Source organism: Carcharhinus amblyrhynchos, chromosome 2, assembly GCF_965287045.1.
Source record: "Carcharhinus amblyrhynchos chromosome 2, sCarAmb.v2.hapA, whole genome shotgun sequence".
NCBI classification, from domain to species: Eukaryota; Metazoa; Chordata; class Chondrichthyes; order Carcharhiniformes; family Carcharhinidae; genus Carcharhinus; species Carcharhinus amblyrhynchos.
In genome coordinates, this window is record NC_137325.1 from 38,240,351 (window position 1) to 38,267,068 (window position 26,718).

At 42.1% G+C, this 26,718-nt stretch overlaps 1 protein-coding gene across 1 annotated transcript in view; it reads right to left on the reverse strand.

The window, feature by feature from the left end:
- Nucleotides 1-2,630: 2,630 nt before the first annotated feature.
- Nucleotides 2,631-26,718, reverse strand: part of LOC145360561 (androgen-dependent TFPI-regulating protein-like) — a 74,735-nt gene continuing 50,647 nt past the window's right edge. Inside the window, exons 4-6 of the mRNA XM_080215865.1 lie at nucleotides 17,660-17,775; nucleotides 15,762-15,913; nucleotides 2,631-4,999 (exon numbers count right to left, since the gene is read on the reverse strand). Coding sequence (XP_080071991.1) covers nucleotides 4,971-4,999; nucleotides 15,762-15,913; nucleotides 17,660-17,775 — 297 coding nt within the window. The 3' untranslated portion in view covers nucleotides 2,631-4,970. The remainder of the gene's footprint in view (nucleotides 5,000-15,761; nucleotides 15,914-17,659; nucleotides 17,776-26,718) is intronic.

Genomic DNA, 26,718 nt, shown 5'->3' on the forward strand with positions numbered 1-26,718 from the left:
TGTTGAATGAATACTTCATATCCATCTTCACTCAAGAGAATGACGATGAAGGTATGGGATTGGGGAGGGAGACTGTAAGGTTCTTGAGCAAATTGATAAAGGTATTGTCTACGGAGGTGTTGGCAGGCTTAAAGGTGGATGAATCTCCAGGTTCAATGAATTGTGTCTCAGACTGCTGTGGGAGACAAAGGATGAGATTGCAAGGGCTCTGACCCAAATTTCTGATCATGGGAGTTGACAGAGGACTGGAGAACAGCTAATGTGGTTTTGGTATTTAAGGAGTGTGGTAGAGGTAAATCAGGGAACTACAGACTAAGTCACAAGTCAGTGGCAGGGAAACTATTGGAGAAAATTCTGAAGGACAGCATCTATCTCCATTTGGAGAGGCAAGGCTTGATCTAGCAAAGTATGCATGGCTTTGTCAGATGGAGGTCATGCCTAACAAATTTGGCAAGTTTTTTGAGGATGTGACCAGGTGTGTATATCAGGATAGTGCAGTTGATGTAGTTTTTATGGATTTCAAAGGTCCCATGAAGAAGGCATATGCATATGGGATACAAGGTAAATTGATAAAGTGGATTCAAAATTGCCTCAGTTGTAGAAGACAAATTTGTAGAAGTTGTAGAAGTTTGTAGACAATTTGTAGACAAGTTGTAGAAGTGATGATAGATGGCTGCTGTAGTGACCGGAAGCCAGTGTCCAGTGGCTTACCACAGGGATCTGTGCTGGGTCCCTATTATTTGTCTTTTATATGAACTATAGGTGACTATGTGGGGATTAGGATTTATAAATTTGTTGATGCCACAAAGATTGGCCAGGTGGTTAGCAGTAAGGTTGAGTGTCTTCATAGAATCCCTACAGTGCAAAAGGAGACCATTCAGCCCATCGAGTCTGCACCGACAACAATTCCACTCAGGCTCTATTCCCATTACTCCAGATATCTACTCTGCTAATCTCCCTGACACTAAGGGGTAATTGAGCATGGTCAATCAACCTAACCTTCACATTTTTGGACTGTTGGAAGAGACTGGAGCACCCAGAGGAACTCCACATAGACACAGGGAGAAAATGCAAGCGCTGCACCAGATAGTTACCCAAGGCTGGAATTGAACTTGGTTCCCGGGCGCTGCAAGGCAGTGCTAACCACAGTGTCACTGTGCCACCCACAGGAAGATTATCAAATGGGTAGATAAGTGACAGATGGAATTTAACCCTCAAAGTATGAGGTGATAGATTTTGGAAGAAATCATTTGACAAGGAAGTTTTCAACAAATGGCTTGACATTAGGAAGTTCTGTGGAATAAAGGGATTTAGGTGTGTTTATCCATAGATCTCTGAAGGCAGAAGGGCATGTTTGTAGGGTGTGACAAAGACACAGCTAGAGTATTGTATGCCGTTCCAGTTGAAGATGATAGGAAGGATGTGATTGCATTGGAGAAGTTACAGAGGAGATTCACCAGAATGTTGCCTAGGATGGAGTATTTAAAGTATGAAGAGAGTGTGGGTAGGCTTGGGTTGTTTTCATTGGAGCAGAGAAGACTGAGGGGTGACCTGATTAAGGTAGACAAGATTATCAGGAGCATTGACAGAGTGAAAGCGGAGCAGCTGCTCCCCTTAATTGAAGGGTCAGCTACAAGGGGAGGTTCAAGGTGAGGGGGGCAGGAGGTTTACAAGGATGTAGGAAATACTTATTTACCTGGAGGGTGCTGACAGTCTGGAATGTGGTGCCTGGGAGGGTGATAGAGGTGTAGTTGCTTCACATCCTATAAAAAATACCTGAATGAGCACTTAGCACACAATAATATCCAAGGCTATAGGTCAAGTGCTGGTAAACGAGAGTAGGTGGGAAGTGAGATGTTTCTCACGTGTCAGTGCAGACTTGATGGACCAAAGGGCCTCTTCTGTACGTATGATTCTAAGATATGACACAACGTTTTGCATTGGGTAAACTAAATCACAAAATTGACTTCCATATGTGCAAATACTCATAAAACACTAAATGAGACTTTTGCTGGAATTCTACAACCCCGTCCGCCATGGGAATCGAAGTGGATAAGGGGCTGACAATGGGAAGGTCTATTGACCTTGGGTGGGATTGTCTGATCTTGACTCGAGCGAGGCGGTAAAATCCTGCCGTTTAAGCCCATTGTTATTAACCATTTGTATAGAAGAAAATGATTTGTCATTAGTAATCTACATTTATTTATATCTATATATCACAATAATTGTGCATAATATAAATTGTCAAATGAATACTATGTTCTATTATCAATATATTCATAATTTTCTCAAATTGTTCAGGCAAACATATAATTAAACCCAGAATGATGGTAAACATTTTAATAATAATGTAATTTTTCCATTCAGTGAAGTTTGTGGTGTGGATGAGATTATTGTGATACCAAGCTATTCTTGGCTGCTATGGATATTGTGCATCCACTTACAGTAGGTAGCAAATTAACATAAAACTAATACATTTATCATTTTTACCATGTTACGTTTATATTTTAGAAACCAAAACCCATCGCATACCATCAAGAGATCATTCTGTCTGATGTTTGTGGGATTCCATTGTGTGCAAATTGGGAGACACCTTTATCTGCACGAGATTAGTCATTGGCCTCCATTGATTATGAAGTACTTTGGGATAATCCTGAATGGGTAGTAACAGTATAAAGGGGGAAAAGGAGGAAGAATGGCTGAAATGTTTACAAGAAAACTATTGATCAGTAGATTTCCAGCCCAATGAGAGAATAAAACATTTTTGGATCTAGTTCTGGGGAATAAAGGCCGTAAAATTCCACTCAATGTGTCTGCACTGGCTCTCCAAATGAGCAATATGACCTAATGCCATTCCCCTACCTTTTCCCCATATTCCTGCACATAGTTTCCATTCATATAATCAAGTCTTATCTTATTCTCTCTTTGTGCTTTACTGCCTTTTTTAGACCACCATTGTATTTTGGCCAATTAAGGATCAAGAAGGACCTCTTCTTGTGGAGACAGAGGGCATGGTTACAGTGTTAAAATGAGTACATTATATCTGTCATTGTTAAAGGAAAAGCTTCTGACGAATCGGCAGTAAAGGATGAGGTCATTTAGATATTAATGTAGACACAAGTAACAAAGAGAATTTAAAGCATTAAAGGTTGAAAAGGGGTGGAAGGAGGTTCATGTGCAGCATAATCATTGAGCTTGACCAGTTGGTCCAAATGGTCTGTTTCTGTGCTCAATACACAATGCAATATACAGTGGAGTTCTGAAGTTTCTATTAAGCCTACGGTATATATGAACAAGGCTGTAGACAATATCAAACTCAGAAATGTAGCAAACAATGATGAGCAGACTTCATGAGGACAGAGACATACTGGTGAAATGGGTGGACATGTGGCAGATGAAAATTAATGCAACAAAGTACAAAGTGCTATATTTAGATGGTAAGAATGAGGAGAGGCATCATGGATATATATTCAGATCTTTGGAGTTAGCAGGACAAGTTGAGAGGACTGTTCAAAAAGTAAATGGAATCTTTGACTTCATTAATAGAAGCATAGAATAGAAAAGCAGGAACATTATACTAAACTTTTATAAAACAGTGGTTAGGCCTCAGCTGGTGTATTGTGTTCAGTTGTGGGCAGCACTCTTCAGAAGAGATGTCAAGGCCTTCAAGGATGCAGAGAAGATTCAATAGAAGGAATTTGAATGAGTTATATGAAGAGACCGAAGAAGTTTAGATTGTTCTTGTTGGAACAATGTGTATAGTGATGCTTTAGAAGAATTCTGATAGCGTGAATAAGGAAAACTGTTTAATGTGACAGGTCAATAAACAGAGGGTACAGATTTGCCAAAACAACTAGAGGTAACATAGGAAGAAAGAAGTATGCAGTGAACTATTATAATCTTGAAAGGGTGGTGGGAGCAGATTCAATGATAACTTTGAAAAGAGTATTTTGTAAGTACTTGAAGGAAAGCATTTATTATCTGATGGTAAAGAAGCAGTATGGTTCCACCGTAGAGTCAACAGGGACCAGGATTTCCAGTCCTGCTGTGGTGGATCCCACCACGGGAGATGCACTGGGCCAGCCAAAAATCCATTGACAGTTATGATGGGCATCCTGCAGTGTTGTATTATTCTATGATAAGCTATTCTGCAAATTGATGCATTTAAGTATTTAAGCTGCATGGTACTTACTTCTACTCATTTTATTTGCTTCCTGCATAACTTACAAGGGATGACAAAAGACTTATCAGTATGTGCGCAATTTCAGTATTTCACTAAAGATAGTTCATAGTGCTCACACTGGAATTTCACTTTAACACCAGTCAAATGTTTGATTCATTGAGTAAGTAATGTAATGCATCATTCCACCTGATACTTCATACACAATGGATCACCATGCTTTTCTCTGTTCAATGATTTAATTTGATTTTAATGTAAAAATTACCTTCAGACCATTTCCATCCAAGCAGAGAGCGTGTATTTTCCCATTTACCCTGTTGCAAACTATATCACATATTACATAGCTGAACATATCAGCCATGAAATTCCAAAGGGATTTCCAAGTTTCCCATTCTGTCTCCAGCAGGAGGCCAGCTATACCTCCTAAAATATAATAACAGACCTCATGTAAATTATTTCTATCAGGGTTTGTCCTTAATTCCAGATTCTTGATTTCCACCCTCTCCAAACCTTGTAATGTTGGACTCAGCGTATTTTTTGGATTGCGATATTGCCAATTGATGATAAAAGCTTCCTTCAAAGCTTATCCATCTTTGGATGATAGGTTCTGAGAGAGTTTAGAGTATCTTGAATGAAGAATTAACCTGAATGAATACAAACAGTGACACAAATATCAAGATAGAAAAGGCTTGTTTTCTTTGGGATACAGTTATATCCAGGGTGTAGCAGGGTGCTCCAAAATGCATAAGTTGCCCAAATTCCTCTACACGTTGACAAGCTTGCGTCGCATTTAAGTATTCTTTGCTTTCCCAGTTGAACCTGAAAATAATCAAATATAAAATGTGTAGTTTAGAACGTAAAAATAGGAGTGGGCCATTCAGCCCCTCGAACCTGTTCCATCATTCAGTTAGATCATGGCTGTACCTTAACTCCATTTAGCCAGCTTGGTTCTACAGCCTTTGATACTCTTTACATATATAAAAAACTCTCAATCCTCATTTTGAAATTTTCGATTGACCTAGCCTCACTAGCTTTTTGGAGAGAGATTTTCACTAACCTAAAGAGAAGCATTGCCCTAAATGGCCTAGATCTAAACCTAAGGCCCTTTGTTCCGGACTCCATACCAGAGGAAATAATTTCTAACTACCCAGTTAAAACCTCAGGGTCCAATTTTCATCTTGCTCAAGTCAGGGAAATTTCCCAGTTCAGTACACTTACCTTGGGGAAAAAATGCCCAAAACCGTGTGATTTCCATTGCGGGGAGTGGGGGTGGATACAATGGATGGGGATGGGTCCAGGGTAGTTGTAGGCTCACAGGTAGTCAAAGTAGCTGCTTAATGCAGAGGCAGGCTGGTTAAAAGGCATGCTTCAGTTCTCAAGAACTTAGACCACAAGACCATAAGACATAGGAGCAGAATTAAGTCACTCGGCATTTTAACCAGCCTGCCTCTGCACTAAGCAGCTACTTTAACTGCCTGTGAGCCTAGGATATCCAGGACCCACCACCACCACCATTTCTCTCTGTCTCTCTCTCTTTCTCCTGCCCGCCCACTACCCCCCCCCCCCCCCCCCACAATGGAAATCACACTGTTTTGGGCCCTTTTCCCCCCCCCAAGGCAGGTTATTGAACTGAGAAATTTCCCTGACTTGAGCAACCCATCTCTAAGATGAAAATCAGGCCCTGAGGTTTTAACTGGGTAGTTAGAAATTATTTCCTCTGGCATGGAGTCCGAAACCAAAGGGTCTGACCTTAGGTTTAGAGCTAGGCCATTTAGAGCAGTGCTGGAAAGCACTTCTCCATGCTTAGGGTACTGAAAATCTAGAACACTCTCTCCAAATAACTGGTGAGGCTAGGTCAATTGAAAATTTCAAAACGAAGATTCAATCATGGGTGATTTTTTTTCATCCCCATTCCCGTGCCTTTTCTCCATAACCCCTGATCCCCATATTAATCAAGAACCAGCCTCCCATCCACTGACTCTGTCTACACTCCCCACTACCTCGGCAAAGCAGCCAGCATAATTAAGGATCCCATGCATCCTGGACATTCTCTCTTCCATCTTCTTCCTTCGGGAAAAAGATACAAAAACCTGAGGTCACGTACCAACCGACTCAAGAATAGCTTCTTCCCTGCTGCTGTCAGACTTTTGAATGGACTTACCTTGCATTAAGTTGATCTTTCTCTTTATCCTAGCAATGACTGTCACACTAGAACCATAGAACCACAGAAAATTACAGCTCAGAAACAGGCCTTTTGGCCCTTCTTGGCTGTGCCGAACCATTTTTTTGCTTAGTCCCACTGACCTGCACTTGGACCATATCCCTCCACACCCCTCTCATCCATGAACCCGTCCAAGTTTTTCTTAAATGTTAAAAGTGACCCCACATTTAGCACTTTATCTGGCAGCTCATTCCACACTTCCACCACTCTCTGCATGAAGCTCCCTGCTAATATTCCCTTTAAACTTTTCTCCTTTCACCCTTAACCCATGCCCTCTGGTTTTTTTCTCCCCTAGCCTCAGTAGAAAAAGCCTGTTTGCATTCACTCTATCTATACCCATCAAAATCTTATACACCTCTATCAAATCTCCCCTCATTCTTCTACACTCCAGGGAATAAAGTCCTAACCTACTCAATCTCTGTCTGTAACACAGCTTCTCAAGTCCCGGCAACATCCTTGTGAACCTTCTCTGCACTCCCTCAACCTTATTTACATCCTTCCTGTAACTGGGTGACCAAAACTGTACACAATACTCTAAATTTGGCCTCACCAATGCCTTATATAACCTTACCATAACACTCCAACTTTTATACTTGATACTCCAATTTATAAAGGCCAATATACCAAAAGCACTCTTTACCACCCTATCCACCTGTGACATCACTTTTAGGGAATTCTGTACCTGTATTCCCAGATCCGTCTGTTCAACTGCACTCTTCAGAGTCCTACCATTTACTCTGTACATTCTACTTTGGTTTGTCCTTCCAAAGTGCAATACCTCACACTTGTCTGTGTTAAATCCCATTTGCCATTTTTCTAGTTGGTCCAAGTCCCTCTGCAAGCTTTGAAAACCTTCCTCACTGTCCACTACACCTCCAATCTTTGTATCATCAGCAAATTTGCTGATCCAATTTACCACATTATCATCCAGAACATTGATATAGATGACAAACAACAATGGACCCAACACCAATCCCTGCAGCACTCCACTAGTCACAGGCCTCCACTCAGAGAAGCAATCCTCCACAACCACTCTCTGGCTTCTTCCATTGAGCCAGTGTCTAATCCAGTTTACTACTTCCCCATGTATATCTAGCGACTGAACCTTCCTAACTAACCTCCAATGAGGGACCTTGTCAAAGGCCTTGCTGAAATCCAGGTAGACAACATCCATTGCCTTCCCTTCATCCATTTTCCTGGTGACCTCCACGAAAAACTCTAATAGATTGGTCAAACATGACCTACCACGCACAAAGCCATGTTGACTCTCCCTAATAAGTCCCTGGCTATCCAAATATTTGTAGATCCTATCCCTTATCACATCTTCCAATAACTTGCCCACCACCAACGTCAAACTTGCTGGCCTATAATTTCCCGGATTTCTTTTAGAACGTTTTTTAAACAACAGAACAACATGAGCCACCCTCCAATCATCCAGCACCTCCCCTGTGAATACTGACATTTTAAATATGTCTGCCAGGGCCTCTGCAAGTTCAACACTAGCCTCCCACAAGGTCCGTGGGAATACCCTGTCTGGTTCTGGGGATTTATCCACTCTGATTTGCCTCAAGACAGCCAGCACCTCCTCCCCTTTAATCTGTAAAGGTTCCATGACCTCCCTACCTGTTTGCCCTATTTCCGTAGACTCCATGCCCATTTCCTCAGTAAATACAGATGCAAAAAAAAAACATTTAGTATCTCCCCCATCTTTTTTGGTTCCATACATAGTCTACCACTCTGGCCTTCAAGAGGACCAATTTTACCCCTCACTATCCTTTTGCTCCTAACATACCTATAGAAGCTCTTTGGATTTTCCTTCACTGTGTCTGCCAAAACAACCTTACGTCTTCTTTTAGCCCTCCTGATTTCCCTCTTAAGTAGCTTCTTGCACTTTTTACACTCCTCGAGCATCTGATCTGTTCCTTGCTTCCTGTACGTTTCATACAACTCTCTCTTCCTCTTAATCAGCGTTCCAATCTCCCTCGAGAACCAAGGTTCCTTATCCCTATTTACTTTGCCTTTAATCCTGACAGGAACATTCAAGCTCTGCACTCTCAAAATTTCTCCTTTGAAGGCCTCCCACTTTCCATTTACATCCTTACCAGAGAACAGCCTGTGCCAATCCACACTTCCCAGATCCCTTCTCATTTCATCAAATTTGGCCTTTTTCCAGTTCAGAATTTCAATCCGAGGACCAGATCTATCCTTATCCATGATCAGGTTGAAACTAATGCATTATGATCACTGGATCCAAAGTGTTCCCTCTCACTCACATCCATCACCTGCCCTAACTCATTTCCCAATAGAAGATCCAATATTGCATCCTCTCTAATTGGCACTTCCATATACTGATGTAGAAAATTCTCCTGAACACATTTTACAAACTCTACTCCATCTAAACATTTAACAGTATGTGAGTCCCAATCTATATGTGCAAAATTAAAATCCCCTATTATCACAACTTTGAGTTTCTTGCAGTTGTCAGCTATCTCTCTGCTGATTTGCTCCTCCAATTCTCGCTGACTATTGGGTGGTCTATACTACAACCCCATTAATGTGGACATACCTTTCCCGTTTCTCAGCTCTACCCATAGGGCCTCTGTAGACAAGCTCCCTAATCTATCCTGCCTAAGTACTGCTGTAACATTTTCCCTGACCAACAATGCCACCCCCACCCCCCCCCCCACCTTTTATTCCCCCCACCTCTATCACGCCTGAAACATTGGAACCCTGGAACATTGAGCTGCCAGTCCTGCCCCTCCTGTAGCCAAGTTTCACTAATGGCTATAATGTCATATTTCCACATGTCAATCCACGCCTTCAGCTCATCTGTCTTCCCCACAATAATCCTGGCATTGAAATAGACACTCCTCAAAAGATTATTTCCACCAAACTCAACCCTTCCATTTGTGATTTTGCTTGAACTAACCTGTCTTTTTACCTCTGCTCCACTATCTGCTCTGGCACTCTGGTTCCCATCCCCCTGCAAATCTAGTTTAAACGCTCCCCAATGACACTAGCAAACCTCCCTGCAAGTACATTGGTCCTCTTGTCATTTAGGTGTAACCCGTCTCTCTTGTACAGGTCCCACCTGCCCCAGAAGAGGTCCCAATGATCCAGGAATCTGAAACCCTGCCCCTTACACCAGTTCCTCAGCCATATGTTCATCTGCCCAAGCCCCTGGTTTTCCACTAATCCTTGCCACTTTGCGTGCTTTTCCTTTAGTTTTTATGCTGTTCTAGACTTCCCTCATCAGCTATGGATGCTTCATCCTCCCCTTAGCATGTTTTCTCCTCATTGGGATAAATTTCTGTTGTGCCTCCCAAATAACTCTCAAAAGCCCCTGCCAATGCTGTTCCACCATCTTCCCTGCTAGGCTCCTTTTCAAATCAGCTCTGACCAGCTCCTCCCTTATGATTTTGTAGTTACCTTTATTTAATTGCAATATCGTTATACCTGATTGCAGCTTCTCCCTCTCAAACTGCAGGATAAATTCTATCATATTGTAGTCACTGGTCCCTGAGGGTTCCTACAGCTTAAGTTCCCTAATCAAGTTGGCCTCATTACACATCACCAAAATTGCCTGTTCCCTAGTCGGCTCTGTCACAAGATGCTCCAAAATGCTTTTAAACATCCCTCAATTTCCTTTTCTTAGGATTCACTACCTATCTGATTTTCCCAGTCCACCTGCACATTGAAGTCCCCCATGAAAACCATAAAATTGCCTCTTCTATATGCCTTTTCTTTCTACTGATTTATTTTGTGCCCCACATCCTGACCAATGCTTGGGGGTTGTGGGGGGGTGGGGGGTGGTTTTACCTTTGCGATTCCTCAAATCTACCACAGAGAATCTATGCATTCTGACCCTATATCACTTCTTGCTATCAATTTAACTTCATTTCTTTCTAACAATGCAACCCCTCCCACTTTGCCCAACTGCCTGTCCTTCCGATAGGACATATATCATTAGATATTTAGATCCCAGCCCTGATTCCCTTGCAGCCACCTCTCTGTGATGCCCACGACATCGTACTGGCCAATTTCAATCTGCGCAAAAAGCTCATTTACCTTGTTCCATATACTGTGCGTATTTAGGTACAACAGCTTCAGCCCTGCATTAACCGCCCACTTCTCATACTTGTCACCTTTCTTGCTCTGCCTGAGATTAGAACTTCATCTGGTTGTGTTGATAAAAATTAGGCCCTCTAGCCCTCACCTCCCACACCCACTAACCACCTCCTCCACCCATTCCTCATTTTCCACTCATCCCCATAGCAACATGTCCCCCTATGCCAACTCACGACAACCCATGCCCCTACCCTTTACTCTTACATCTGCCATACCAACTCAACCAGCATCTCAGAAAGTCCTCAGGATCCATGCTGAGAAATAGTAAAATAATGTTCCAACTGTACAAAAGAATTCTCATTCATGAAATCCCACTCAGCATACCTAAATCCAGTCAAATATTTAAATGTAAGAAAACAAGCAATTCTATTTATAAACCCACATCAAAGGTAGCTGATCCTTTAATAGGGTAGTAAGGGCGTGGAATGCCCTGCCTGCAGCAGCTGTGGACTCGCCAACTTTAAGGGCGTTCAAATGGTCAGCGGATAGGCATATGGATAACATTGGAATAGTTTAGGTTAGAGGGTCATGAGATTGGTTCCACTGGTCGGCGCAACATCGAGGGCCGAAGGGCCTGTACTGCGCTGTTCTATGTTCTATCCCAGGCCAATCACCATGCAGAGTGACAGCAGGACACCCATCCCCACCGATCACCCCTATGCCCCACTCACAACAGGCCCCCTTGGCACTGCCTGATGCCCAATGGATAGTGCCAAGGTGCCGCCTGGACATGGGCACTTTGTCCCTTGGGCAGTACCACAGTGCCCATACCCAGGGGCTCTACCGCCCCACTGCCTGACCCCGTTGGGGGGCCCGGTCGCCCCCCACCCTTCATTCTGACGGGGTGTCCCGCTACTTCCCTGAATATGGGGAGCTATTCTGACCTTGCCGGAATTAAATACTGCTGGTGGGGTGGGAGATTCAAACGGGACTGGTAAGTTCCCAATAATGAAACGTAAAAGACATTTAAAACATATTAAAGACGCATTCAAATTTTTTACCTACTTTCCCATTGGCTTCCAGCGTGGTTTGGCCTGTGACTGTTCGTCAGCTCTGGGAGATGCGCATGTGTTCCCGGCGCATGCACAAATCCCGAAACAAGGCAGGCAACACGCATCTGCCACCCTGTCCCGCCCAAAAAGTTGCTGCTCAGGTGGGAGAATCACGGCCATGGTTACAATACAGCCAGTCCCATCATTCAAGAAGGATATGTATTAAGGGTGGCAAGGTTGGCTTCAATTGCTATTAATACAAGGGCAGATAATTTTAAATGTATTCCTGGCATTTACCATAGCTTGTAGTGAGCTGGGAGTGCAAATAAAGTCTGGGCCACATGACTGGGCATTGGCAGGGAATATGCCAGTCTTTAAACTCCTGCTTTTTTCTTGACCAAAGGAATGCTAAGGAATGCCCTCTTTTAAGGTGTTTGGAGCCCAAGATACATACATTGAAAGAAAGACAAATTATTTTTAAGCCTGCATCAAGTATTCAATTCAAATGGAACTAAACAGTTGGCATACTTTTTGGATGCTCCACCATTTGGCATTGGCCAATTTCAAAGAAAATTGGGGGCTTAATTAAATGCAGGGTTTTTCTTTGTGCTCAACACTCTTGCATTTGGTACCATGCAGTACATTTTTCTGATAGTACGTTGGTCTCAGGATGACAATTTCAAACTGTTGCTTAACTAGTCTTTGAAGCAGCTCATCCAATTTTGCCACAAGTGCCCAGGATGTTACGGAGGAAGACTTTGCAGGATTGGTCATCTTCTTTATCTAGGTTAATGCTAGGTGCATTATGCATTCTTTATTTGATCTTTCTTTAACAGTTTGGTACAACAGAATGTCTTGTTAGGTCATTTCGGATAGCATTGACGAGTCAACCACATTGATGTTGGTCTTTTCGTCACATGAGGGCCAGGCCAGTTAAAGACAATCCCCTGAAGGGCATTAGTGAACTAAATGGATTAAGTAACAACCTGGTAGCTTTATGGTCATCTCTACTGAGATTAGTTTTTCAATTCACAACAGTTAACTAATTGAATTTAAATTCTTTCGGGTGCAATGGTGTGATTTGAACTCCTGTCTCCAGTCTGGGCCTTTGAATCCCTAATCTGGTGAGATTATTGCATTACTACTGTTCCTGATCAAGTATTTTCATTGTTTTTATTCTTTGATCTTGAAGATGATGGCCAGAATATCTTCTCAATTTTATGTAAAATATTGGGAAGTATGGAGGAGCAGAGAGAGATTTACTGGTCAATATCCTGGCATCACCAAAAACTAATGGATATTTACAAAAATAATTAAAAAGGCTGATCCAATATTGGCCTTTTTCCCTTTGGGATAGAAAAGGGCAATAAGTTATATCTGGTTCAGTATCATCTGTACTTCGGTATTTTGTTCTGGTCACAACTGCAGGGAAAGGCTATGATGATTTGAAGGGGATAGTGCGTGATTCATGAAAATGATATCAAGCCTGACAGGGTTAAGTCATGAGGACCGGTCACATACTCATTGTACGTAATATTTTACATTCCTTGTATGTAAAAGATTTACAAGGCAATTTAATTTGGGTGTTTTAGGAGATTAAGGGCTGGATTTTGGCAGATCTGTGGACCTTTAAAAATGGCAGATGGGATTTGGACCCAAACATCCTGCTTCCATTTATAGCAGATTTAATTTAATCAGAAGTGGGAAGGTGTCGGTGTGAGAAACACAAGCACAAATCACTAATGAGCTGTGTGATTTAAACTCAGTGCACTGGGTACATAGATCTGATTTTCACTCCCAGTGTGATGTGGAGATACCGGCATTGGACTGGGGTGGGCATAGTAAGAAGTATCACAACACCAGGTTAAAGTCCAACAGGTTTTTTTGGTATCATGAGATTTCAGAGCGCTTCTCCTTTGAGTGGAAAGTTGGGTTCACAAACATGGCATATATAGGTAGAGACTCAATTGCAAGATAATGGCTGGAATGTAAGCTTTTACAGGTAATCAAGTCTTTAAATGTACAGACAATACAGGTGGAGACAGGGATAATCACAGGTTAAAGAGGTGTGAATTGTCTCAAGCCAGGACAATTAGTAGGATTTTGCAAGCCCAGGCCAAATGGTTTCTCAACCCAGTATGTTAAATTCTACCCCATGTTTTTGTACATTGAAGTGTTTTGTTTAACGATCATCTTGTGTTATGGTTTTATTTTCAGTTGGGAACTCAGTATTGTAAAGACTTCCAAGGCCTGACACCGCTCCGACAACAAAAGGCAAATCCAATTCAATTTCAGGATGCGAATACTTGTTTGGTGCCCAATTAATAATGGTGGAGGTAGGAGGCAGAGGGAGCATGCCTGATATAAAAAGGTGAGCCATTGCTGAGGCTACCACTCATCAAGATTATGGAGATTTTAAGATTATATCACCATAAGATAACAAGAGCAGGAGTAGCTATTCAGCCCATTAAATCTGTTTTAATGTTCAATAAGCTCATGACTGATCTGATTCTGGCTTTAACCCCATATTTTTCAACTCTCCTGTCTATCAGAAATCTGTGTAACTCAGCCTCCACTACTGTTTGTAGAAGAGAATTCCAAAGAGCCTTTGACCAGTTGAAGAGGGCAAGCCATTAGACGTCACTGTGAGTTGTTATATCCAATAAGTGGAAAATCTGACAACTTGTTTTGGGAACGTAGGATAGGCTGGAAGGGGGGAGCATTCCTGGTTGAAGGTGTGTGCAGGGATAGGAAGATATTGGACAACCTCCAGGCATCACATAAATCAATGATTTTTTTTTGCATTTTAATGGAGTGGACGATTTTTGTTGGTCAGGTTAGTCAAAGACTAAACCTGACTCAGGACTCTACAAATGGCATTGGATCCAGATTTGAGCCAGAGAATAGGTTGCACATTTTGAAACCAATTCGAATTGGGAATAGGGCAAGCCCCAAGCAGCCAGTATGCTGTAATGTTTTTTTTTAGCTTTGGTTGCCAATTACTCAGCTTTTCATTGTGAATGTGATGGCAGGCAAACAGAAAAATACCACTTGTTTTCTGTTAAGAGTGTTATATCCAAAGTTATTCTGGGTTGATTTTTGAAGTTGTAGCTCACTTTTAAACAAATCTGTCATGGGATCTGAGCATTGCTAGCTAAGCCAGCATTTGTTATTCATCCCTATAAATGCCTTTATGAAGGTGGTGGACAGTACCTTCTTGAACTGCTGCTGTCCATGTGGTGTAGGCAAATCATCATACTGTTAGGAAGGGATGCTAGTTTTCTATATCAGCGTTCAGGCATTCACATTAGTTAACTGAAAATTCTTGCTCGAATGCAGTAGAGCTTGATGGTACTGTTGACCAAATAAAAGGAAACATTTTGAGTACTTGCGGACAAGTGTGAGGTGATTCACTTTGGAAGGAGTAACAGGATTACAGAGTATTAGGCTAATGGAAGGACTCTTGGTAGTGTGGATGAGCAGAGAGATCTCGGTGTACATGTGCATAGATCCCTGAAAGTTGGCACCCAGGCTGATAGGGTTGTTAAGAAGGCGTACGGCGTGTTAGCTTTTATTGGTAGAGGGATTGAACTCCGGAGCTGTGAGATCATGTTGCAGCTGTACAAAACTCTGGTGCGGCCGCACTTGGAGTATTGTGTACAGTTCTGGTCGCCGCATTATAAGAAAGATGTGGAGGCATTGGAAAGGGTGCAGAGGAGATTTACCAGGATATTGCCTGGTACGGTGGGAAGGTCTTATGAGGAAAGGCTGAGGGACTTGAGGTTGTTTTCGTTAGAGAGAAGAAGGTTAAGAGGTGACCTAATTGAGGCATACAAGATGATCAGAGGATTAGATAGGGTGGACAGTGAAAGCCTTTTTCCTCGGATGGAGATGGCTAACACTAGGGGACATAGCTTTAAATTAAGGGGTGGTAATTATAGGACGGATGTCAGAGGTAGGTTCTTTACTCAGAGCGTAGTAAGGGCATGGAATGCCCTGCCTGCAGCAGTAGTGGACTTGCCAACATTAAGGGCATTCAAATGGTCATTGTATAAGCATATAGATAATATTGGAATAGTTTAGGTTAGAGGGTCATTAGATTGGTTCCACTGGTCAGCGCAACATCAAGGGCCGAAGGGCCTGTACTGCACTGTAATGTTCTATGTTCTATGTTCTACTTTAAAATTTATGCCCCTTGAATTTGTTATCATCTGAATATTATAGATGAATAATTACTTACCCCAGATTAAAAGGGTGAGCTTCTCCCCCAGAAGATACAAGGTCATCACCAACAGAAGACTCACTGAGAAAAATAACACTAGGCCTAGTCGATTAAATAGGCCCAACAGGGGATAGACCCAGGCTCCAGCTGCATAGTAAATCCAGAGAACCCTATAAAGAGAATACATTCCATTTCACTGAATTAAGTCATCAGAAAGCTGGAATTGGTTTGAATGTGTTTAAAATAGAGGGGTTTTGCAGAATTGTGCTTGGAATAAAAACTTATCTATGCTGTGATGATACAATGCCATTAAGAAATGAATTTGTATCTTGTTTCTTGTGAAAATTCAACTCTGATTTATGGTGCCGATCTGTCTCCTCCAGGCGTCCCACATGCTAATAATGCAGTAGCATAATTGACCTTAGATAATGGGGTGTTTGTTCTGATTTGAGCTAATAGCGTTTTTTTTTGGGTTGTCTCCTGGGGTTTCAGAGTAGGGTTTGATTAGGCTGGTTGACAGAGATCGTGTGCTAATGGGAGGAGCTACACTTATCGAAACAAGCAGGCAGTTTTCAGTTTTGGGTCTGCAAGGAGCAGGAACTCTTTTCTCTTTCTCTCTAGCGACTGCAGTTTGGGACCTGTTAGAAAAGAGGTATCTCTCTCCAGAGGTGTTCTGGAGGGTTGAGGACCAGCAGCCTGTGTATCAACATGTAAGCCTATTGTTTGCTAACTAATTTTGAAGAAGAGTTTACGCTTACGAAGAATATTGCTTAAACTGGGATAGGATAGGGTTATTAATAGAGATAGACTAGCAGTTAAAAATTGTATTTTGTCATGTTTAAGTAGTTCAGTAGGTAAAAGTTACACTAATCCTTTTTGTTATAGTTAAACTGTATTATTAAATAAAATTTGTTTCAATAAAAGCTTCCTAGTGGGTCAATAGAATCACGTCTGGAGTGTAACACCTTATCCTCACACTAATGCCAAAATCAAAAATCGGGGTGTAGTCTAGTTTCATAGTATACCTTGGAGTTTCTGATCTGATCCCTAACAATGCAGATTCTGATACTTTATTTAATGAGAACATGGTTATGTAACGTTCCTTCAATTAAGTTACAGAATAACAACTTTAGTTTGAGTTTGATGGAAAGATGCATACATCCAGTTAGTTATACAATTACTAGATGTACTATTTCAAGTTAAACATGACTGCAGGCCCAGGGCAATATAGGTACAAACTGATTTAAGTAAATAATTAAAAACAGGATTAAGAAGGCTAAATATCTGGCTGGGGTACTGGAGGCAAAAAGTGCCTGGAGACATTTGAAAGAGTTTGATGCTACAATAGGATGGGGATGATTTTTTACTCATTTGAAAGATGAATTAGTTAAGCCAAAGAACCTCTTTCACCTATATTTGCAACATATGAAAATGACAGTTAGGAAGACCAATCAGTCAATTAAATCTATCCACATTATTGATGGCAGATGACTCAATACTTCCTCCCAATTTGAAATAAAGAAAGTAACTTTCTATTCATATACATGTTACTTTATATCAATTTAATGCATTTGTGCTGCCAATGCAATGCCCCAGCTACTAGCAGCAGGTATCAGTAAGTAAAATGCACAAAGTTCCTGATTTTCCATCCATTGTAATGCAAAAATTAGGACTTCCTGATGTGCAGTTCCAGAGTGAAAGGTTTTGAACAAAACATTTACCAGAATACCGAATGTTGTTAAACTTAGCTGAAAAGAAATCAATGCCTTCAGATAATAGGAGGATATTGCTGCTGTTAAGGAAACAATCAAATATAAGCAAAGACTTAAGTGATGGGACTTAAAAACACATTTGGAATTTGACAGTGGATTATTTCTCCATTCATTCATGTTTACGTATCTGTTTACAGTTCTTACCAGAGTAGATAGGACATAGAGGCAATCCCTAGGATGAGAAGACCAGTTCTTCGTTTTGGATATTGGTGTGGTGTATTGAACAGCTCCAACAAGATCAGTGGCAACACCACGGTGTGCTGCAATAAGAAGGAAAGACTTGCATTTATACGTGTCATTTTGTGACCTCAAGATGTCCTAAAACATTTTATAGGCAATAGAATGTTTGTAGAGAAGCTGCTGTTGTAATGTAGGAAACATGGCAGCCAATTTGTGCTCAGCAAGAACTCAGGAACAATATGATAATGAACGATATGATAATGAACAAGATGATTTGTTTAAATCATATTGGTTGAGGTATAAATATTAGGCAGACCACCTATGGAAATTGCCATGCTCTTTCATCGTCACATAGTGATATGAGATCATTCATGGTACATGTTATATGAACAGTTGAAGGGTTATATGATACTTGAAGTGGTTCAAATCTTGTATGGTTGAACATTAACTGTTTATTGAAAACACATAATTATATACATATAGAGAGGGTACAGCCCAAGTTATGAGCTAAAACCATGTTTGCTTCTACACAGGCTTCTGTCCAAATCACAGGTTTCTCTCATCAGTGGTCAGTGCCTCTTAACATCACACTGTAAGCAGTACACTTTCCAATTCCCACATTAATCCTTCCTGTGCCAAATATCCTTATACTACAATTCACATCAACCTAAGAGGATGGACAGTATCTTGGAATAATTTCTCACCAGAATAGAGTCATAGAGATTTACAGCATGGAAACAGGCCCTTCAGCCCAACTTGTCCATGCTGCCCTTGTTTTAAACCCCTAAACTAATCCCAATTGCCTGTATTTAACCCATATCCCTCCATACCCATCTTACCCATGTAACTGTCTAAATGCTTTTTAAAAGACAAAATCATACCTGCCTCTACTACTACCTCTGGCAACTTGTTCCAGACACTCACCAGCCTCTGTGTGAAACAATTGCCTCTATGGACACTTTTGTATCTGTTCCCTCTGCCTTAAATCTATGCCCTCTAGTTTTAGACTCTCCTACCTTTGGGAAAAGATATTGACTATCAAGCTGACCTGTACCCCTCATTATTTTATAGACCTCTATAAGATCACAAAGAAAACAGTACCTTCAACAAAATAACACATCCACAAAACTGTACTGGACACTTTGTGTTCAAGTCCGCCATACTACTCAAGTTCTTTTTGAAATGAAACACTATAATCAACAGAACCAAAATGTAAAAATCATGGACATGTTGCACAGTTGATGCAATTCAGCCAAATTGTGGTGAATTTACACCCGTCCAACTCTTCCAAAGCATTCAGTATTCCAAAGGAATCACAAATCCAAACCAATTGCTATTCAGAACTAATTACAATTCAGAACCAATCACTGCTCCAAACTGATCATTGTTCAGAAAGAGTCACTATTCCAACCAATCATTGTTCATAATCACTGTTCCAAACCAATTTAATACTTTCACTCTGGGACCACTTGAATTCTTTTCTACAAGTATCTTGAAACTTATAGAATTGTCATCACTGTTCCCAAAATGTTCCCCCACTGAGGCATCAATCACTTGTCCAGGCTCGTTTCCCAGAACCAGGTCTAAGATAGCCCCTTCCCGAATTGGATTATCTACATATTGCCTCTAGGTGCACTCTTGGACACACTGAACAAACTGCCCCATCCAAGTCCCTGATAATAAAGGAATCCCAGTCTATGTTGGGGAATCTAAATCACCCATCACAACAACTCTGTGACATTGTTCCTAATCAATAAAGCAACACCCCCACCTCTTTCATCACCCCCTCTATCTTGCCTGAAGCATCTAAATCCTGAAATGTGCAGCTACCAGTCTTGCTCTTCTTTCATCCAAGTCTCTGTAATTGCCACAAAACCATAATTCCATGTAGTAATCTAAACTTTAAGTTCATCCCCCTTATTGTCATACTCCTTGCGTTAAAGCAAACACACCTCAGACCGTCTGTCCATTTGTATTGTCTCTTCTCATGATTGGATGCAGTATTCTCTTAATGAAAATCAATTTAAATGGTAGGTTAATTGTCCAACCTTTTAAAACATTATTTTGCAGAAAATTGCAAGAATTAAGTGACAATGGAGGTCGGTTACCAGTGGAGTGCCCCAGGCATCTGTTCTTGGACTCTTGCTGTTTGTAATTTTCATAAATAAATGACCTGGATGAGGAAGTGGAGGGATGGGTTGGTAAGTTTACCGACGACACGAAGGTTGGTGGTGTTGTGGATAGTTTGGAGGGATGTCAGAAGTTGCAGTGTGACATAGATAGGTTGCAAGATGGGCGGAGAAGTGGCAGATGGACTTCAACCTGGATACATGTGTAGTGGTCCATTTTGGCAGGTCAAATGGGATGAAGGAGTATAATATCAAGGGTAAGACTCTTAGCAGTGTAGATGGTCAGAAGGACCTTGGGGTCTGGGTGCATAGGACTCTTAAATCGGCCTCGCAGGTAGAGGATGTGGTTAAGAAGACGTATGGTGTACTGGCCTTCATCAATCGAGGGATTGAGTTTAGGAGTCGGGAGATAATGCTGCAGCTTTATAAGACCCTAGTCAGACCCCACTTGGAGTACTGTGCTCAGTTCTGGTCACCTCATTACAGGAAGGATGTGGAAGCTATTGAAAGGGTGCAGAGGAGATTTACAAGGATGTTGCCTGGATTGGGTAGCATGCCTTATGAGGATAGGTTGAGGGAGCTCAGTCTTTTCTCCTTAGAGAGACGAAGGATAAGAGGTGACCTGATAGAGGTGTATAAGATGTTGAGAGGTATAGATCGGGTGGATTCTCAGAGGTTTTTTCCCAGGGCTGAAATGGTTGCTACAAGAGGACACAGGTTTAAGGTGCTGGGGAGTAGGTACAGAGGAGATGTCAGGGGTAAGTTTTTCACTCAGAGGGTGGGGGGTGAGTGGAATCGGCTGCCGTCAGTGGTGATGGAGGCAAATTCGATAGAGTCTTTTAAGAGATTTCTGGATGAGTACATGGGACTTAATAGGATTGAGCGTTATTGGTAAGCCTAGTAGGTAGGGATAATGATGGGCTCAACTTGTGGGCCAAAGGGCCTGTTTGTGCTGTAGTTTTTCTATGTTCTAATGTGAATGGAGATTCACATAGGTTGGAATATTTATCAGATCTTAATTTGCTCTTGAAAATAAACTTGGTACTTAAGTAAACTAATATGTTTGTAACATTCCATATTGCCAAAACAATAAATAAATTATTTCATGATTTCAATCACATACCATGTTTATGGTATTGCATCTTGAGGCTGCCCTTCAGCCATCTAAATGCAGCTTTCACCCAGGCTGAGCATGGTTTTTGATGCACGATGACAAGGCATCTCAGTGCCAATAATGGTGATTGATATTGCCCCATACCTGGGCCCGCCACCTGGCCTCCAATTTCCTGGATGCCTTTCATTTCATGCTGGTCTTCCAGATGCCAACTGCTCATGTCATTCAATTTTCCAGAGCAGGTCATTAAAGGGCTTTTACAATGGACACAGGCTCTAGGCATGATTATTCAGCTGGCCACCACTTCAGCCACATCCACAGGATGGAATGAGTTGGAGGATGAATGCATGGCTGAGGGATTGGAGCAGGAGGCAGGGATTCAGGTTCCTGGATCATTGGGACCTCTTTAGGGGCAGATTAGACCTGTCATGTTTATTCATTTAACAGTAGTTTGAAGGATGATCTCAAAATTTGCACTGTGCTTAAAAAGCCATTTTCTCATGAAACTACTTAGGAGATTCCTGTAACTATTTATCTAGAAGTAACTGATCTTGCGATGTATATTTATTCCATTAGAAAATCCATCAATGTCTACTCTCTGTTGACATCTACATTAAATATACAATTCAGCACTTAGTATATTCAGGTTATGAGCTGCATCAATCAACTGATATATGGCTGGGCTATGGACTAGGTGTTGATTCATAACTTTTACAGTTATAGTAACTTATCACACAACACACCTAATTGTGAGACAGTTTCAGAAACATTTCTTGAAATGTCTGTTTTAAATTATGGTTGAAGCATTTGTTCGCATTTCCCATGCCAACCACATTATTTAGTAAGATAAACTATTAAGAAGTGAATTTGATGAATTTTCATCCCATGCAAGAACTTCACCCACCATGAATGTTCATGTTCCTCATGTTTTATCATCTATTCAGGCAGCAAAATGAGGATACTAAAAAAGATGGCGGGAGAAATAGCAAATACACAAATTTATCAAAATTTGCTGGACTCTGGGGTGGTTCCCACAGATTCAAAAGCAGCAAATGTGATGCCGTTGTTTAAAAAAGGAGGTAGACAAAAGGCAGGTAACTATCAGCTGGGTAGCTTAACTTCTGCAGTAGGGAAAATACTTGAATCTATCATCAAGGAAGAAATAGCGAGACATCTGGATATAAATAGTCCCATTGGTAAGATGTAGCATGGGTTCATGAAGGGAAGGTCATGGCTAATTTGACTAATTTGGTGGAATTTTTTGAGGACATTACATGTGCAGTGGACAATGGGGAACCTGTGGATGTGATGTATCTGGATTGCCAGAAGGCATTTGACAAGATGCCGCACCAAAGACTGCTACATAAGATAAAGGTGTATGGTGTTATGGGTAATATATTATCATGGATAGAGGATTGGTTAACTAACAGAAAGCAAAGAGTGAGGGTAAGTTGGTGTTTTTCTGGTTGGTATTTAGTGACTAGTGGTGTGCCTGAGGGATCTGTGTTAGGACCGCAATTGTTTAAGATTTACATAGATGATTTGGAATTGGGGACCAAGTGTAGTGTGTCAAAAAGATGACACTGAGATGGGTGGCAGAGCAAAGTGTGCAGAGGATGCTGAAAGTCTGCAAAGGGATATAGATAGTCTAAGTGAGTAGACGAGGGTCTGGCAGTTGGAGTAGAATGTTGGTAAATGTGATGTCATTCATTTTGGTAGGAATAACAGCAAAATGAACTATTATTTAAATGGTAAAAAGTTACAGCATGCTGCTGTGCAGAGGGATCTGGGTGTCCTTGTGCAGGAATCTCAAGGAGTTGGTTTGCAGATGCAGCAGGTCATTAAGAAGGCAAATGGAATTTTGCCCTTTATTGCTAGAGGGATGGAGTTTAAAAACAGCGAGGTTATGTTGCTGCTGTATAAGATGCTGGTGAGGCCACACCTGGAGTACTGTGTACAGTTTTGGTTCCCTCACTTGAGAAAGGATATACTGGCACTGGAGGGGGTGCAGAGGTGATTCACTAGGTTGATTCCAGAGTTGAGAGGGTTGGCTTATGTGGAGAGACTGAATAAACTGGGGCTATACTCATTGGAATTCAGAGGAATGAGGGGAGATCTTATAGAAACATATAAGATTATGAAGGGAATAGATAAGATCGAAGCAGGGAAGTTGTTTCCACTGGCGAGTGAAACTAGAACTAGAGGGCATAGCCTCAGAATAAGGGGAAGCAGATTTAGGACTGAGTTGAGGAGGAACTTCTTCACACAAAGGATTGTGAATCTGTAGAATTAACTGCCCAGTGAAGCTGTTGAGGCTACCTCATTTAAGGCAAGGATAGATAAATTTTTGAATAGTAAAGGAATTAAGGGTTATGGTGGGTAAGTGGAGCATGTTCTCCCCGTGTCTGTGTGGGTTTTCTCTTGGTGCTCCAATTTCCTCCCACAATATGAAAAATATGAAAAATTGGCCAGGCTAAATTTCCCCTCAGTGTACCTGAACAGGCACCGAAGGGTGACGACTAGGAGATTTTCAGAGTAACTTCATTGTGTGTTAATGTAAGCCTTCTTGTGACTAATAAATAAACTTTAACAGAAAATGTGGAAATCCTGGAATTGAGTCCCACTTACCATAATGAAATAGAGTAGAGTCATAGAATCCCTACTCTAGGGAAGCAGGCCATTCAGCCCATTGAGTCTGTACTGATCACAATCCCACCCAGGCCCTATTACTGTAACCCCACACACTTACGCTGCTAATTCCCCTGACAGTAGGGTCAATTTAGCATGGCCAATCAACCTAGCCTGCACATCTTTGGAGCATGGGAGGAAACCAGTGCACCCAGAGGAAACCCATGTAGAGACAAGGAGAATATGCAAACTCCACACAGACAGTGATCAGAGGCCACAATTGAGCCCGGGTCCTTAGTGCAGTGAGGCAGCAGAACTAACTACTGTGCCACCGTGCCGCTCCCACCTCCCCTCCCCCCTTCCCCCCCCCCCTCCCAATTTTGCAAATTGAGGAACAATGGGCCATGGCTCAGGTATTCTTATGGCTCATTGATGACTCAGCCCTTATAGCCTGAGGGCTTCCAGTCCTTACCGCTGCCACCACTGGTGCTGCTGGCACTGCAGAATTGTCAATCAATCAAACTAACTGGCAGTTCTCTGGGGTGGAATTTCTTCCTGAGTGTGAGGGGAAGTCCCAACTGTAGTCAGTAACACCCTGAGAGTGTACGATGGCTGCAGGACAGCCGCGATCAGCAGAGAAGCATTCCCTGCCAATTCTTTAATTCTTTGAATGAGAGGGTTACCCTATCAAGAGATTAAATAGCCTTGCTCTGTATTCCTTGGAGTTTAGAAGGGTGAGGGGTGACCTTATTCAAATATATAAGATCTTGAGGAGGGTGACAGGGTAGATGGTGAAATGTTTACACTAGTGGGAGAGTCTGAAACAAGATGACATCGCTATATGATAAAGGGCCAATCATCTAAAACTGAGATGTATAGAAATTTCTTCTTGCAGAGAGGGTGGTGAATCTCTGGAATTTTCTGCCCCAAGGTGGTTGGATCATTAGAAGCATTTAAAATGATAGGTGGATAAATATTTGCTAGATTGAAGAATAGAGAGCCTTGTGAAATGGTACAGAAAATCAATTAAGGCTGGCATAGATCAGTCATGACTGTATTGAATGGCTGTGCAGGCTTGAAAGGCCTGGTGACCTACTCTTGCCTCTATTTCTTGTGTTATTGTGTTTTTTTGGGTGGCAGGGAATCTTGCAGTCTGAAAAATCCCACTTTCTGTGACTATCTCAATGCTGCATCTTTGATACTGATATCTGAACATTTTTCAGCCCTTTTAACATTCAGCTCCATGAAGGTCAGTAGTGGAAGACACAACAACTATTGAAGTCTGTACATTTTAACAGGGTAGATTCAGAAAGAATGTTCCCAATGGTGGTGAAGTCCAGAACTAGGGGTCATAGTTTGAGCATAAGGATTGAGGTTTGAGGGTTTAGAACTGAGTTGAAGAGAAATTTCTTCACCCAGAGGGTAATAAATGTGTGGAATTCACTGCCACAGAATGTAGTTGTGGCCAAAAAGTTGCATGATTTCAAGAAAAAATTTGATATAGCTCGAGGGGCTAAAGGGATCAAGGGATATGGCGGGGGGGAGGGGGGAAGGAGAACAGGATATTGAATTTGATGATCAGTCATGATCAAAATGAATCGTGGAGCAGGCTTGAAGTGCTGAATGGCCTACTGCAGCTTCTCGTTTCTATATTTCTATGAACTTGCCATCCTGATTGTCTCTCAAAGTTGGAGGGTCAATAGGAAGCCTTCCATCTTGGAAGCAGCAGCAAATGCCATTGCAGATAAGTGAGGCACAATTGCCACAAGGTGGAGGTGTTCTCTCTCCAACTTTTTAAAATCTGAAATAAAGAAGAGCCCTTTGCAGCCAGCCCACCACAGAGAGGAGGATCCCAATGGTGCATGTGAAGTAGGTGGGCAGGAAGAAAGAGAAAATGCTGGAAAATCTCAGCAGCTCTGGTAGCATCTGTAGGGAGAGAAAAGAGCTGATGTTTCGAGTCCAGACGACTCTTTGTCAAAAGCTGGCATATACAAAGTCCCTTCGTCAAAGAAGCCTGCTCGGTGCACTGGCTGTCCACTCTGTTACTGGGAAGACACCTCCTGCCCCCCGTTGTCTGCAGAAACCTAGAGATTAACTGGGAAATCCCAGGCAGCCTCCCACAATAAGCTTCAAGTGCCCATTAACTGTCTGAATTGGCTACTGCCCATTCCGCAGTCAGGAAAGTGGCCTAGGGCTGGGATAGAGCTGGGGTACCAGTATGCTGACTGGCAATGCAGAATTCCATGTCTCCCAGATTCCTGCCCTGCCCATTGTGGTCTATCATTCTTCTAAACTCTCCAGCTGGCTCATGCTTGTCGTGGTTGATTTTGTCCTGCAATGACACAGATAAGGAGAATATTGGTAGGAGCTTTGACATTTAAGACGGTGACGAGGTGAAACAGGCATAGGTCTTTAATGGGTGTTGGAGTGTGAGGAGCATAGCAGTGATTTGGGAGGAACATGGCAATTGGGGAGGGGGTAGGAGAGCCTCTTGCCTGGTGCTGTCAAACCCCAAAGTGGCTGAGTGAGAGATGAGGTTGGAGGTGTGTGTTCCAGAAAAAGACTGCAAGAGGCTTACTTATCCTGGCTGGATGAAGACGATTGTTCATCTTGTTGCAGCATGACTGCCTCCTTTGCAGTGAGCTGACACTCACAAGGGCTGCCACTGCATCCTAGGCATAAGTGGTGATCTTGACAGAAGGACGTCTTCTGGACCAAGGACAGTGCACATCACACCACTGTTGTACTCCATCCAGCAGTCTGGTCAGTGGCCCTCTGAGAAATGAGGTGCAGGCTTCCTGGATGCCAGTCCCTTCAACTGTTCTGGAACAAGTGTTGGGCAGTGCAGAGGAGCCATTTATATGGGCCTTCCCAGTGATTATGTTGAGCTGGGTTGAGCAAATCAGAGGGGGGGCCACCACGAGAGTGGCATGATTCTCATAACCATAAAAACTTTGGTTAATCACGCTGAACATTTGGCCAGAAATTGCGCTGGAGTCGTCAGTGGGATTCACTCCAATTTTTCTCTCTGGAACCGACACAATGCCAAATTTTCGTAAGATCGCCCCAAATGTCTCCCACATGGCAGGTGAGAATTCTATCCCAGAATGCCCAATTCCCTCACTTTAAAATGATCATTGACAGGATCCAAA